This window comes from Ricinus communis, chromosome 7 (assembly GCF_019578655.1).
Source record: "Ricinus communis isolate WT05 ecotype wild-type chromosome 7, ASM1957865v1, whole genome shotgun sequence".
NCBI classification, from domain to species: domain Eukaryota; kingdom Viridiplantae; phylum Streptophyta; class Magnoliopsida; order Malpighiales; family Euphorbiaceae; genus Ricinus; species Ricinus communis.
The window spans coordinates 26,147,710-26,161,549 of record NC_063262.1 but is presented as its reverse complement, the minus strand read 5'-3'; the positions used below and the strand labels follow the sequence as shown (position 1 = coordinate 26,161,549).

Below are 13,840 nucleotides of genomic sequence, written 5' to 3'. Positions count from 1 at the left end.
CGAAAAATAGATTTGGGCCACCTTCGAGTTTTTGGTTGCATTGTTTTTGTTCATATTAGACGATCCCATAAACTTGACACAAGTTCCGTTAAAACTATTTTCCTAGGATACTCCTCTGAGAAAAAGGGGTACAAGTGTTATGACCCCTCCACACACAAGTCTTATATTTCCAGAGATGTGTCTTTTGATGAAAGTACAGCTTATTTCCCCACTACTACGCATCCCCCGTCTCCCTTATTTCCCGATAACTCTTTCTTATTTGACAGATCATATCCCTCTCCCTCAGCCGATGTGGAGACTCTGAGGGTCCCCTCTGTGGCTACTCCTCGGGCGAAGCGTCTGTTCCGCGACAAACGCCGGGGAGAAAAATTGAAGAAGCAATTGCCCTGCGGAGATCATCTCGACCATCTAGACCTCCTGTTAAACTAAGGGACTATGTGTCCCACTCGGTATTGTATCCTATCCATCGCTTTATTAATTATAATTCAGTCTCGAACTCTTATAAGGCATATCTCAACGCTCTTTCTTCTCACACTGAGCCAAGTTCTTTCTATGAGGCTAACACCGACCCTAATTGGTGTAAAGCCATGAAAGAAGAACTCCAGGCTCTGGAGAAAAATGAAACTTGGAAGCTTGTCCCCCTACCACCAAACAAAAAACCGGTGGGTTGTAAATGGGTGTATAAAATCAAATACAAGCATGATGGTTCAATTGAGAGGTATAAAGCTAGGCTAGTAGCGAAAGGCTTCACTCAGACCTATGGTGTGGATTACCAGGAAACCTTTGCTCCGAGTGTAAAAATGAGCACTTCGTATTTTACTATCATTGCTCTTGACTCATGGGGATTATTTCAGATGGACGTTAAGAACGCATTTCTGCAAGGATCCCTGGAAGAAGAGGTGTACATGTCTCTACCTCTAGGTCATAATTTTGCCTCTGACTCCTCCCTGGTATGTAAGTTACAAAAGGTAATATACGGGTTGAAGCAATCCCCTAGAGCATGGTATGCCAAGCTAAGTCATTTTCTATTAAAAATTGATTTCAGCAAATGTACCTCTGATTCATCCATGTTCGTTAAACACACTCTCACATACACGATCATTATCTTGATTTATGTGGATGACATTATTGTAACAGGGAACAATAATGAGAAAATTGAGAAAGTAAAGCAAAAATTAAAAAGGGAATTTGACATTAAGGATCTTGGTCAATTAACCTACTTTCTCGGAATAGAAATGGCAAAATCTCATAAAGGTCTATTTTTGTCTCAGGAAAAGTATGTTCTAGATCTCTTAAAAGAAACAGGGAAAATAGGAGCTAAGCCTATAGATACCCCTATGGAGACCAAGACTAGACTTAACTTAGAGGATGGTGACCCTTTAGATGACATAGGTCATTACCAGCGCCTGGTGGGGAAATTGATTTACTTAACCGTCACCAGACCTGACATTAGTTATGCTATGAGTATGATTATCCAGTTTATGCATGCTCCACGTACTCCTCATTTAGATGCAGTAAATAGGATCCTAAGATACCTCAAAGGTACTCCAAGACATGGTATCTGGATGAGAAATAATAATAATGCTATCACTATTACTGGTTTCTCTGATGCAGATTGGGCAGGTAGTTGTGACAGAAAATCGACTTCAGGATTCTGCACATTTGTAGGAGGAAACCTAGTAACATGGAAGAGCAAAAAACAATCAGTAACCGCAAGGTCCAGTGCCGAAGCCGAGTATCGTGCCATGGCATTGACGGCTAGTGAACTCATTTGGATAAAGCAAGTACTGGTTGATATGGGAGTAAAACATAGGCCCGATGGAGATGTACTGTGATAACCAAGCAGCCAGACACATCGCATCAAACCCAGTCTTTCATGAAAGGACTAAACATATTGAAATTGACTGTCACTTCATAAGAAAGAAAGTCCAATCAGGAGAAATCACAACTTCGTTCATCCGAAGCCATGAATAACTGGCAGATATCTTCACCAAAGCCCTAGACAAAGCAAGTCATCGAAGGCTCCTCAGCAAGATAGGTTCTATCAACTTATTCGAACCCACCTTGAGGGGGAGTGTTGAAGAAGCCTCAATATCTGTTGAAGATACACTAAAACCAAAAGAACAATGTTCAGCGGTCAAAGGCGGTAGGACCAAGGTCTTTGGTGTTGGATATAGCCTCAGAACTCTAGATCATCACAGGCCTATTAGGGAAAGGGAGCAACACCTCTCCCCTAAGGGGAAAAATGCTACTTCAACCTATCCCTAAGCTAGATTTAAACGTTGGAGTGCAACAAGCAACAACAAGGAGCAATAGGACCGTTGCAAACATACTTGTATATAACAAAACATACATGTACTCAATAATCTCAGAATTCACATTTCAGTAAATGTTCATCACATATCATAGAAATATAAACACAATTTCTTCAATGAGGAAAATGAGATAATTGATAAATCCGCCCGCATATGGACTTTCAGTTTCAACACCAGACCAAGGTCTACAAGAATGCTTAGCACCTTTGGTCTTCGCAGAAAACGATTCAGAAACCAAAGCAACCCTTCAAGAAACATCGATAACCATTGGCACTAAATAGGTCTGCCATCCGAATCCAAAAGCTTCCATTGGCGATGAGAAAGATACCAACTTCTGTTATTGTGCGGACCATCCTACCAGCAAAGTGCACATGCTACAAATTAGCAATAAAGAATTATATCTTTATCAATGAAATTCATAATCAATCATTTTACATATATATTAAACAATTTCTTTGTTTCCTATATGATTGCTCCCATTATTATACTGTGTATCAGAAGCACAAATTACATCTTACTTTTAGCAACAAAGATATAAATTATGGACTCAAGTGTAAAACCTGCAGCCTATTATGACATCATAATGTGTGTCTAGCACATATATGTATCTGCAGATTTTGTGTTCATGCTACAGGACATTATGTCTGGTTGCTGCTGGCTGTGTTATGTTTGATTCTGTCAAGATTGGTTATTGAGCTGCTATTTTAATGTTTGCTTTTTTTGTTGCTTTATTTTTCTCATCTTTTGTCTCTGCTCTTTAAGCTTATTGCATGGAGGATTCAGGTTTCACTCTATTGCTTGTGCTTTTTGGAATTGTTTATTTGTTCCATTTTAATTTGGTTTTTCCCTCCTTAAGCAAAATATTGAAATTGCTTATGAAAAACAATGTGTATCTAGCAACTGGATTTCATTACAAAAGGAGAGGATTCTTCACAAAGCAATTGAAAGATAGGGACCTACCAAATTAAAAATACAAAGTTCAAGGATCAAAGATGGATATTGCTTTTCTTTTTTTCCTTAATCATAAAAATTTATTTTTTATTTAGAAAAAATAAAATACTATTCAATCCAATACTTTTTTTTATCAATTCTTTTTATTCAACTAAGGTTGTGCTTTTTTATTTTTTAATATCTCCTTTTGAAAATATATTGTGTAACTATAAGAAATTTATTGGAATAAGGTTTAAATAGGCTTATAAACTTTGTGCTGGAACTAAATAAGTTCTTTTTGCCTTTTTGAGTCATTTTAACTTAACATTTATATCTTTTAGTTCAACTTAGCCCTTTTTAGGAGAGTGAATTACACTCTTTGTATTAAGAAAGTAAATTTAATAAAAAATAATAATAACTAATTTTAAAATTAAATTTAACAAGTAATTAGCTATTGATAATAAGATTAAAAAAATTATAAATTCTTAATAAATATTAATTATTTTCTATTTTACTTTAATGTTTCTTTATTTTTTTGAAAAAATAGTTCTCTTACTATCTCATATAGGGTAAATTGAGCTAAAATATTAAAGTTTTGAAATAAAATGATCCAAAAAGATTAAAAAAAAGCCTATTTGACCCGTTTACAAAAATTTAAGAGTCTATTTAAATCTTATTCTAAATCTATTAATATTTTAATGTCATACCAAACCATATAATAAAATAATTGCTTATATGGTATTTACTTCATCACAAAATTACTGAATGAAAAGCATACTTCAAAGTAATGGCTGAGAAGGATAATTAGTAGATATAATTGAGGGATAGAGACAACTCACACATTACCAAAATAAGTTAGAAATTCCTTAGACAAAGTAATGAACTAATTAATTAGCTAGGGTTTAAAAATGGAATGTAAATCTCAAATTACAAATACATTATCAAATAAGACAAAGGAGAGCACATGTTTTTTCACCTACATAAGTAAATATGCTCAACTATGTGGGGTTCACAATACATATAAACTGACATAGCATGTGATTCTACCTTATCCAATGATTTCCCTTCTCAAATTACATTCTAAACACTGTATAAAGACCTATTTAAATTATTAATAAGTAATATATAGTTTAAGTATTTTATATTTGAACAAAACTGACCTTATAAATAGAGCAGCATAGCAATGTGCACCAAACAACAAAGTTCAAAGTATAGAGAGTTAGCTTTAGTGACTGAACTTCGACCAGAGAGAAAACAGATGGAGAAGAAGGTGATGATATTAATGGGTATGTGGGCAATGCTTTTGGTGTTGCTTATGATGAGCAATGCGATGAGTGTGCATGGAATTTCATGCACGGAAGCAGTAGCAGCAATGAACCCGTGCCTTCCATTCCTGATCGGGGCTCAAGCATCGCCCGTTGCTCCTTGCTGTTTGGCGGTGCAAAACGTGAACCAGGAGGCTTCAACCAAAGAGATCCGAAGGGAGCTTTGCGATTGTTTCAAGAAGGCTGGTCCTGCTTTAGGTGTTAAGCCTGACAAAGCTAAGCAGCTTCCTGACTTGTGCCATGTCCAAGTTCCTGTGCCTATTGACCCGACTATTGACTGCAGCAAGTAATATACACTAAATTTTTATTATTTTCTTATTTGTGTTTATGAACTTTCTTCACTACTTATATTGTTCTTCTTTGTGATGTGCAGGGTGACAGAAGATATTGCCTGGTGATTCTGCATTTGGTAGCTATATTATAAATTTTAAGGGGGAAGCATATTAATTTAGCTCTATTGTGATCCAAAATGCTGCAGAGAGCCTTCTTTCATATATTTATGCATGTATGTTTAAGGGTTCGAATCAAATCATATGTGTGTTTCTATTCAGCATTTCCAATAATTCTAATATAATCCATCTTTTGCTCAGTTTGAGTAACATAATTGAACTTCTTTTCTTTCTCTTTTTTTTCTTTCTATAACCAAATTAATGGAAGCACATGTGCAGTTTATTATAGTTTGAAAGATATGAACTGGCCAAGCTCCTAGCAAGCAGTAGGAACCAGTAATGGAGACAGGATGAAATATAAGAGGAACTGATACTTTCTGAAGGTCAAACTGAAAACTTTCAGGAAATTAAATGGATAAAATTAGAATTTTAAATAAAATAAAGGGTCAAATTAAAAGTTAGGAGAAACTATAGGAAAATCAAATCAAAGTTTTGGAAAATATATAAAATAAAGTTTTTATTTCTGATTTGAAAAATAAAATATATAAAATAAAGTTTTTTTTTAACAAAAGCATTAAGTTAAAAATCTATAAAAAAAAAAGAAAAAGAGAAAATAAAAAGGAATAAATGATAGTTTTTGATATACATACTAAAAATGAATAGTAGAATCCATTATATGACTATAAAAAATATCAAAAAATTATATCTTTTACACTCATATATAAATATAAAAACTCTTAAAAATATAATTCTACTAATTTCAAAAAATTACATTAACTAAATATGGAACTCTATTGTTTGAAAGGAAGCTTTTAGAAAATAAGTTCAATTTTCTTCTATTAATTAATCTCTAAAAGTTTGATCCCTCCCTGTTTTTTCTTTTTTCTTCTTTTATAAAAAGAAGTCAAAGTCTTTTCTTTAAGAAAGTAAAGAGATAATTTACAGTCCACATAGAAGTTAGATAAACAAGAGCCATTGATGATTCTGCCACATGACATAATCTTAGAAAAGGGGTAAAACTTATGGGTTTTTTCAGTTATATTTAAAAGTACTAATTACTACTTATGGAGTTTGGTATAATACAATTTTAGGTTTTAATAAGTTTATTTATTTTTTTATGGTAATTATAAAATTAAAATTTATTTATTTATTATTAGTATTAAATTTTTTATAATCACTTTTACTTAAACAAAATAAAATAAAAGTTTCTGATTTTAATATAATATAATATTTAAAAATAATAATTAATTAATATTTCTCACTTATTTTAATTTTTTACTTTTACATACAATTTAATTCTAAAAATGCATTAAAAACACTAGTATTTTAGAATAAATTATTAAAATTATTATATAAATTTATTTTAAATTCTATGTAAAATAAATAATTAAAAATTATTAATTTTATCATATACTAAAACTAACTTATATTAAAAATAAAATTTTATTTTAATTTAAAAATAAAATTAATTTATACACGAATTTAATATTTAATAATAAATTTAAAAATTAAATTATAATATTAAATTATTAATTTAATCATTAAACTAACACCATAAATAATAGTACATGTTATTAAAATTTAATAAAATTTTAATATAATAATATATAAATCAATTTATATATTAAATCAAACCTACTTTATTTAAAAATCAACTGAGCCTATACAAAACGTAACTAGAGCAAAAGTTAAAGATAGATATATATATTCTTTTTTCATCTAAAGTAACTTACCTTAAATTCATCAAACTAATTCCTTTTATAATTTAGTCCAAAATCATTCACAACCAGACAATAAATTTATATATTTTAAAAAGAATAATTAAATTATTAAGATATTAATATACTTATAAAATTTTGATATGTATATTTATATATGTATATATAACCTTTATATATGTATATATATATATTCTTTAACATATGTATTTATATTTTGATAAATATATTTATTTCCGATAAATAAAATATAAATTTATATGTAATTTTATAATTTTTATTAATTTATTAACTAATCATTTAATTTAAATTTAAAATATTATTTTTAAAATTAAAATCATTATCTAATTAAAAATTAATTTATTAGTTAATATAATATTAATATATAATTAATATATTTTAAAATCATCATATTATCTAATCGGAAGACTAATTATTATTTAGTTAGAAAATTAATTTATTATTAATATACTAATTTTATTAGTATTATAACTTATTAATTAATAAAATTATAATTTATAGAATTATATATAAATCTAAATTTTATGTATTAAAAATAAATATATATTTTTTATAAAAATAAAAAATTTATTTATAAATAAAAGGAGACTGATCTTATCTTATGAATACAAAGGGCTGAGCAAAATGGAATATACCATTGCAATTATTTCTCTCCTGAAGATAAGACTCACGTGTTCAACATCCCAATCTATTATATTTCCATTTCTATAAAATCTTCTCAATTATAAACCCCAAATTAATAATTAAAAAAAGAAAAAATGGACGGTGCTAAAAATTCCTGCAGTGCTAATTCAACAGCACAGCACTAACACTCACACTCACACTGAATACCATGTGACCGTTGCTCCTTTTGCACGAATGACAGCCACCAATTTATCATTATTTTATTTTATTTCTTTTCTCTCTTATTTAATGATTATATTTTATTTTTCTTTTAGAAGAAAACAATTGATTTACGGATGCACCCCTGATACTGATGCGGTCACTCTCTCACAGTCCCGCCAAATCACGGCAAACAAACCCGTAAATTGATGCAAAAGGAATGGGCAAAACGGATCCCAAGAACTCATCAAATATCAGATCCTCACTCCACTCCACTCCACAGATTACTATTATAAGGATTTTTCGAGTAACAGCAGACTGATACAAAATTTTACATTCCGTACTGGTTTTTTTTTTTTGTTTTTTTTCTTTTCTCTTGAATCTGTGTAAAGATGGCTAGTATGGCGGCGATCGGTGTTCTAAAGGTGCCGTCCGCGTCTTCTTCTTCTTTTTCCAATTCGTCGAATTGCAGCCGGAGGCTTGGAAATCTTTCATTTTCGTCCTCTGTTAATGTTTCTGGGGACAAGATTTATTGTTCAAAATCGTCTTCTTTTTCTGGTCATTACAATTACAATGGGAGAACTCCGATGATTGTTTCTCCTAAGGCCGTGTCTGATTCCAGAAACTCCCAGACTTGTCTTGACCCTGACGCTAGCAGAGTGAGTCTTTTTCCTCTCCTGTTTTCAGCTCAAGACGCCTGCAGTTTTTAAAATTCTCTTTTTTTCTTTCTTTTCAATATGATCTATTTTAGGAACATAAATTCTGTATGTGATGTATGGGTCTCATTTAATTAATGTGTTTTCTATTCAATACTATTGCATTGGTTTGTGACAGTTTAAATCTATAGACATTGTTTATTTGTGGCTGTTTTAGTCAAATAAATTATTGGAAAGAGAAGGTTTTAGAAACTATTGTTTAATATTAATGGTTAGCTATTTTATTTAATAAACAATGCTGCTGGAATTTCCTAATGTTGATTTTAACCTTTTGCTTTCTATGGTCCCTAACAGAGTGTATTGGGAATTATACTTGGAGGTGGTGCTGGGACCCGACTTTACCCACTTACCAAGAAGAGGGCAAAGCCTGCTGTTCCTTTAGGAGCAAACTACAGGCTGATTGATATTCCTGTTAGTAATTGTTTGAACAGCAATATATCCAAGATCTATGTTCTTACGCAATTCAATTCTGCTTCTCTCAATCGCCACCTTTCTCGAGCATATGCCAGCAACATGGGTGGCTATAAAAATGAAGGTTTCGTTGAAGTTCTTGCTGCTCAGCAGAGTCCAGAGAACCCTAATTGGTTCCAGGTAATCATTCGTTCAGGCTTTCTTTCAGGGGTGGTTGCATTTAGATAGGGAATTCAGATGATGTACATATTTTTAGAGTTTTTCTTATTGTTGTATTTTTAATTTTATGTTCAATTTGTGCAATGCAAAACATAGTTAAAACTTAATTTAATGAGTGCATTTTGAAATTACAGCATTGTAGTAGCTGTTTTAAATTCATACTTATATATGTTATCATCCAAATTCATGAATGACTCAAGTTTAACCAAAAACAATATATATATATATATATATATCATATCTGCACAAAGTAATATCTCAGGCCTTTTTCTTTTCTCTGTTTGACCTGCCTGTCGAACTATTGAAATCTGTACCTATTAATATGGACGTCCTTTCATTTCTCAAGTTTGTTGCCTCTAGGTCTCTCTCATGGAATTTCACTGACTGATTCTCAGGGCACAGCCGATGCAGTTAGACAGTACTTGTGGTTATTTGAGGAGCATAATGTTTTGGAGTTCCTCATTCTTGCGGGGGATCATTTGTACCGTATGGATTATGAAAGGTTTATCCAAGCACATAGAGAAACAGATGCAGATATCACTGTAGCTGCATTGCCAATGGATGAAAAACGTGCAACTGCCTTTGGGCTGATGAAAATTGATGAAGAAGGACGCATCATTGAATTTTCTGAGAAGCCAAAAGGGGAGCAATTGAAAGCTATGAAGGTAGGTCCTTTAGCAAAGATTACATCCATCATTTCTGTAATATGCATTTTATGCTTGATTTTTTGATACCGATAAGAGGGAGGTAATTTTTCTATCTTTTGTTCCTCGTTACTTTCTTTTAGGTTGATACTACAATTTTGGGTCTTGATGATGAGAGAGCAAAAGAGATGCCTTACATTGCTAGCATGGGAATATATGTGGTCAGCAAAAATGTAATGTTAGATCTTCTAAGGGATAAGTTCCCTGGAGCCAATGATTTTGGAAGTGAAGTTATTCCCGGTGCTACTTCCATTGGGTTGAGGGTGAGTATCCTTCTTGCAGTCATATTTGTAAATGTTCACTTGTGAGTTAATATCAAGGATGGCCTATTGTCTTGCAAGCATATAGGCATACACATAAACATTGTGTTTGACCCAGGAAAACCATGATTTATCTTTGTTTGAGCAATAATTTGCAGTAATTGGGGGCTTTATAAATTATAGCTTGCTTAAACTGGCAAAGAATGCCTGAGCAGGACATGCTCATGAGTAGTATAGTCCTTAATCATTTACTTTAAAGCTGTAATAAGATATCATAACTCTGATCTACTTATATTGTTTACATATTAGCATCTTCAGTAAAATCTTATGTTCTAAATAGGACCCTTTTGACTAATCATATACATCAGGTTGGAAGTTTGGCGTGACAATTAATTCATTTTGTTTTGCTGGAGGTTTCAACATCAATGCGTATTCTTAATGTATGTAATATATTTAAAATTCCAGACATTATGAATCCTAATAAAAATAAATTTTACAGGTGCAAGCTTACTTGTATGATGGCTATTGGGAGGATATTGGTACGATTGAGGCATTTTACAATGCCAATCTCGGGATTACTAAGAAGCCCATACCAGATTTCAGGTAGTTTTCTGGTTCTACTCGGTGTGATTTACAAAGATTTGCAATACATTACCATTTGCAGTCTAGGCCTTTCATTATGTGTGATTTACCTTTACATAATTAGGAACTTTGGAATTTTTTCTGCAGCTTCTATGACCGTTCATCTCCAATTTATACTCAACCTCGCTATTTGCCTCCATCCAAGATGCTAGATGCTGATGTTACAGATAGTGTTATTGGGGAGGGATGTGTTATAAAGGTAAGCTCCTGGCTAGAAAGTTTGGCAAATGCCTCGAAGTCTTTCTAGCGAAAGATAATTCATTTGTCATATTCTAGTCCCTTGGTTTATTTGTTTGATGCTATAGTGTTGCTCATTTCCTATTCATTAGACTAATCTGAATACCCATAAAAGTTAACTCTTACACTATGCATGGATGAAGAGTAATTTAAGGGGAATGGAAGGGAATAGATAGAGAATTAGTTTTAATCGTATTTGATTATTAAAATTTTTTAGCAGGGAAGAGAACCATTCCCATTGTCAAAGTTGAAATTGATTACACCCCAAAATTATCATTTTTATCTTTGTTATTGTATTAAAAATTAATTAATTCCCTTTCTTTTCCTTCCCTTTAATAATTATTTTTATGTAACTAAACACTATAGGGTAAAAATTTTCTCTTCCTTTCCCTTCCCTTTAAAATACATTCTCCTCCTCTCCCCTCTTTGTTGCCATGCTTAGTGTTAGAGAATAATCTCTCTCCCTCTCTGTTCTTTGCAGAACTGTAAAATTCACCACTCAGTGGTTGGGCTTCGGTCTTGCATATCAGAAGGTGCCATCATAGAGGACACATTATTAATGGGAGCAGATTATTATGAGGTAAAGCCCCTAAGAATTTACATCTTACTGTCTATTGTCTTTTCATTATATGCTAATCAACTGTTTAGGATTGAATTGGCTGGCAGAAATGATGATTTTCTTTTTATTCCATCTGTATTGGTATTAATGGTCTGTTTTCCAAATGTCTTTCTCCAGACTGATGCTGACAGGAGGTTTTTGGCTGCAAAGGGTAGTGTTCCAATTGGTATTGGCAGGAATTCTCATATCAAGAGAGCTATTATTGACAAGAATGCTCGTATTGGGGACAATGTGAAGGTAATAGATGTAAACATTAGCCTAATTAAAGATCTGCTAAATAAATTAATTGTCTGTTGAAATCTAAAACATCAGTTGCTTTTTTTTTTTTTAAATAAAAAGAATTCTTGATATCACGACAACCCATCTCCCTCGTAGAAGTTTAGCCAATATATATATATATATATAGAAAATCTGCAATTCTGTTTCGTCAATTCAATTTAGCTTTTCAGTGATTAGTAATTTTTTGATTGTCTTTTCAATTGTTGTGAAACTCGTCTTCAGCATTGTAGTTACCATGAACTTGCTGCATGCGGTCATTGTGCATTGAACATGCATTGTTGACTTGATTTGATATGTGTATGTTAAAGTACTTCTGTGGTAGAGTATTAAACTTTTCTTTGTTATTATTTGGCAGATCATTAATAGCGATAACGTACAAGAAGCCGCCAGGGAAACTGATGGATATTTCATTAAGAGTGGGATTGTCACAGTAATCAAGGATGCCTTGATTCCCAGCGGAACTGTAATCTAGACAGTTTTTCTTTAGCATGGGCATGCCAAAGCTTCTTAGAAGTGCTCTACTCTTGCATCTTGGGATGTGATAGCAGATATGCTTTCAGTTTATTTTAGGCTCTGTTCTTTCAATGCATGATGTGTATGTCCTGGTTGTAAAATCTTGAGGAGCAGAGTACGAGAGAACCCCTGAAATTTTTCTATAGAGGTCTTTTTCTGCTTGATTTAAAACTATCCACCATAATTGTCTTAATCTTCGTTCTTAGAGTGTCCAATAATTGACAGAAAATAAAATACCAATAAATACATAGAGAAGCTTGTAGAACTTGTGTCAAGATTTATTCATTTTTCATAAGCTTGTGCTTCTCAATCTTGCAAACAAAAGAGGCAGGAGCTGGAGAAGAGAAATGCATAGCACGAAAGCCATGCTTCATCAAAGGAATTGGGAATCTTAAACTTAAGCTGGATATCTTATGTGAATAGCAGACGGCAAATTAAATGTTTTTTAAATTATGCATTTTTAAACTATAAGTTATGAATATTTATGAATCTATAGTTTATAAATTATAATTTTTATTTTTATTTTTAACTTATGCATATATATTTTTTTTATGAAATTTTAAGCTATCTTATATAAATCTCAAGTATACATGTAATGAATTTATAGTTTATACTATATGAAAATGTTGTAAGCCTATAGTTTTATGATTGAAATTTATGGTTTTTACTAATAAATTTGTGTTCATATCCTATAATGGTATTTTATAATTATGAATATAGAATTATTAATTTTAATATTTTATTATTATTTTATATTATTAAATTTAAAAAATCATAATACTATTATGTAATGATAAAAAATAACTAAAATAATATTTTTGTAGAGTAAAACGTAATATAATCTAAAATATAAATATATACTAAAATATGATTAAATAATATTCTTATAGAAAAATTAAATTACTAATAAAGTCTCCTATTTATATATATATATATATATATAATTTCATTTTAATATATGATATTTTATTATGAAAACACTATCATATTACTAAAGTATAAATTTAGTATTGCAATAAAAGAAATTGAAAATACAAAATAAAAAATTATTTGTAATAATATAGTAAAAGAATAAAAAGATGAGACATAGTAAAAGGAGAGAAGTGTTTGTGTAGTCTAACACAGTCTCTAACGTTTAAAATAGAAATATTAATTTTCACACGTATACTGTAACAGGCTATGATTTAACTTTAAAGAAATTGTGATAAATTATAAGAAATTAAAGATATGTCTAGTGATACACTTCAACAAAAAGAATGGAGCATTAAAATAACGCTATTTCGAAGAGATTTTATAGAATTATACAATAATAGAGTACATATAGAAAAAAAAATAAAAAAGAATTATCTTAACAAATACAAAAATAATTATTTTATATGCTCATATTTTATTTTTTTATAAAAATAGGTTTGATAATTTTTTAACAAATACATTTACCGAGGTTTTAAAGTGCAAACTATTTTATTTAAAGATACATTTATAAATTCTCTTCAGACAAAACAAACGTATATAATTGGTGAGATACAACAAGTATAGCGTGAGAAATTACCTTTTTTAATTTTATAGCATTCAATAATGTGAAGAAGTATGCTAAAGAGAAAAAAGCTTTAGCTAAATTTTTATAATTTATTTATATATTTTTCTTTTTATTATAATTATTTTTATATTATTATATATTTTTTGTAGGTATTAGTTGTAATTATCTAAGTAAAATTTTTAT

At 30.8% G+C, this 13,840-nt stretch overlaps 2 protein-coding genes across 2 annotated transcripts; both read left to right on the top strand.

Annotated features, from left to right (window-relative positions):
* Window positions 1-4,413: 4,413 nt before the first annotated feature.
* Window positions 4,414-5,159, top strand: LOC8288320 (non-specific lipid-transfer protein A-like). The gene is made up of 2 exons (XM_002524538.3): window positions 4,414-4,856; window positions 4,944-5,159. The coding sequence occupies exons 1-2, from the start codon at window positions 4,429-4,431 to the stop codon at window positions 4,966-4,968; spliced, it is 453 nt and encodes a 150-aa protein (XP_002524584.2). The 5' UTR covers window positions 4,414-4,428; the 3' UTR covers window positions 4,969-5,159.
* A 2,508-nt stretch (window positions 5,160-7,667) lies between these two features.
* On the top strand, window positions 7,668-12,385 carry LOC8288319 (glucose-1-phosphate adenylyltransferase small subunit 2, chloroplastic). Its single transcript, XM_002524537.4, has 9 exons — window positions 7,668-8,179; window positions 8,531-8,827; window positions 9,262-9,531; window positions 9,654-9,833; window positions 10,330-10,433; window positions 10,560-10,671; window positions 11,191-11,289; window positions 11,446-11,565; window positions 11,963-12,385. The coding sequence occupies exons 1-9, from the start codon at window positions 7,913-7,915 to the stop codon at window positions 12,077-12,079; spliced, it is 1,566 nt and encodes a 521-aa protein (XP_002524583.2). The 5' UTR covers window positions 7,668-7,912; the 3' UTR covers window positions 12,080-12,385.
* Window positions 12,386-13,840: the final 1,455 nt, after the last annotated feature.

What these genes read in the sequence shown, in the direction of transcription:
- LOC8288320 (XM_002524538.3), top strand. Translation starts at nt 4,429, where the DNA reads ATGTGCACCAAACAACAAAGTTCAAAGTATAGAGAGTTAGCTTTAGTG. An exon ending in CCGACTATTGACTGCAGCAA is followed by an intron (nt 4,857 to 4,943) that starts GTAATATACACT and finishes TGTGATGTGCAG; the next exon opens with GGTGACAGAAGATATTGCCT.
- LOC8288319 (XM_002524537.4), top strand. Translation starts at nt 7,913, where the DNA reads ATGGCTAGTATGGCGGCGATCGGTGTTCTAAAGGTGCCGTCCGCGTCT. An exon ending in TTGACCCTGACGCTAGCAGA is followed by an intron (nt 8,180 to 8,530) that starts GTGAGTCTTTTT and finishes GGTCCCTAACAG; the next exon opens with AGTGTATTGGGAATTATACT. An exon ending in AAGCCCATACCAGATTTCAG is followed by an intron (nt 10,434 to 10,559) that starts GTAGTTTTCTGG and finishes TTTTTTCTGCAG; the next exon opens with CTTCTATGACCGTTCATCTC.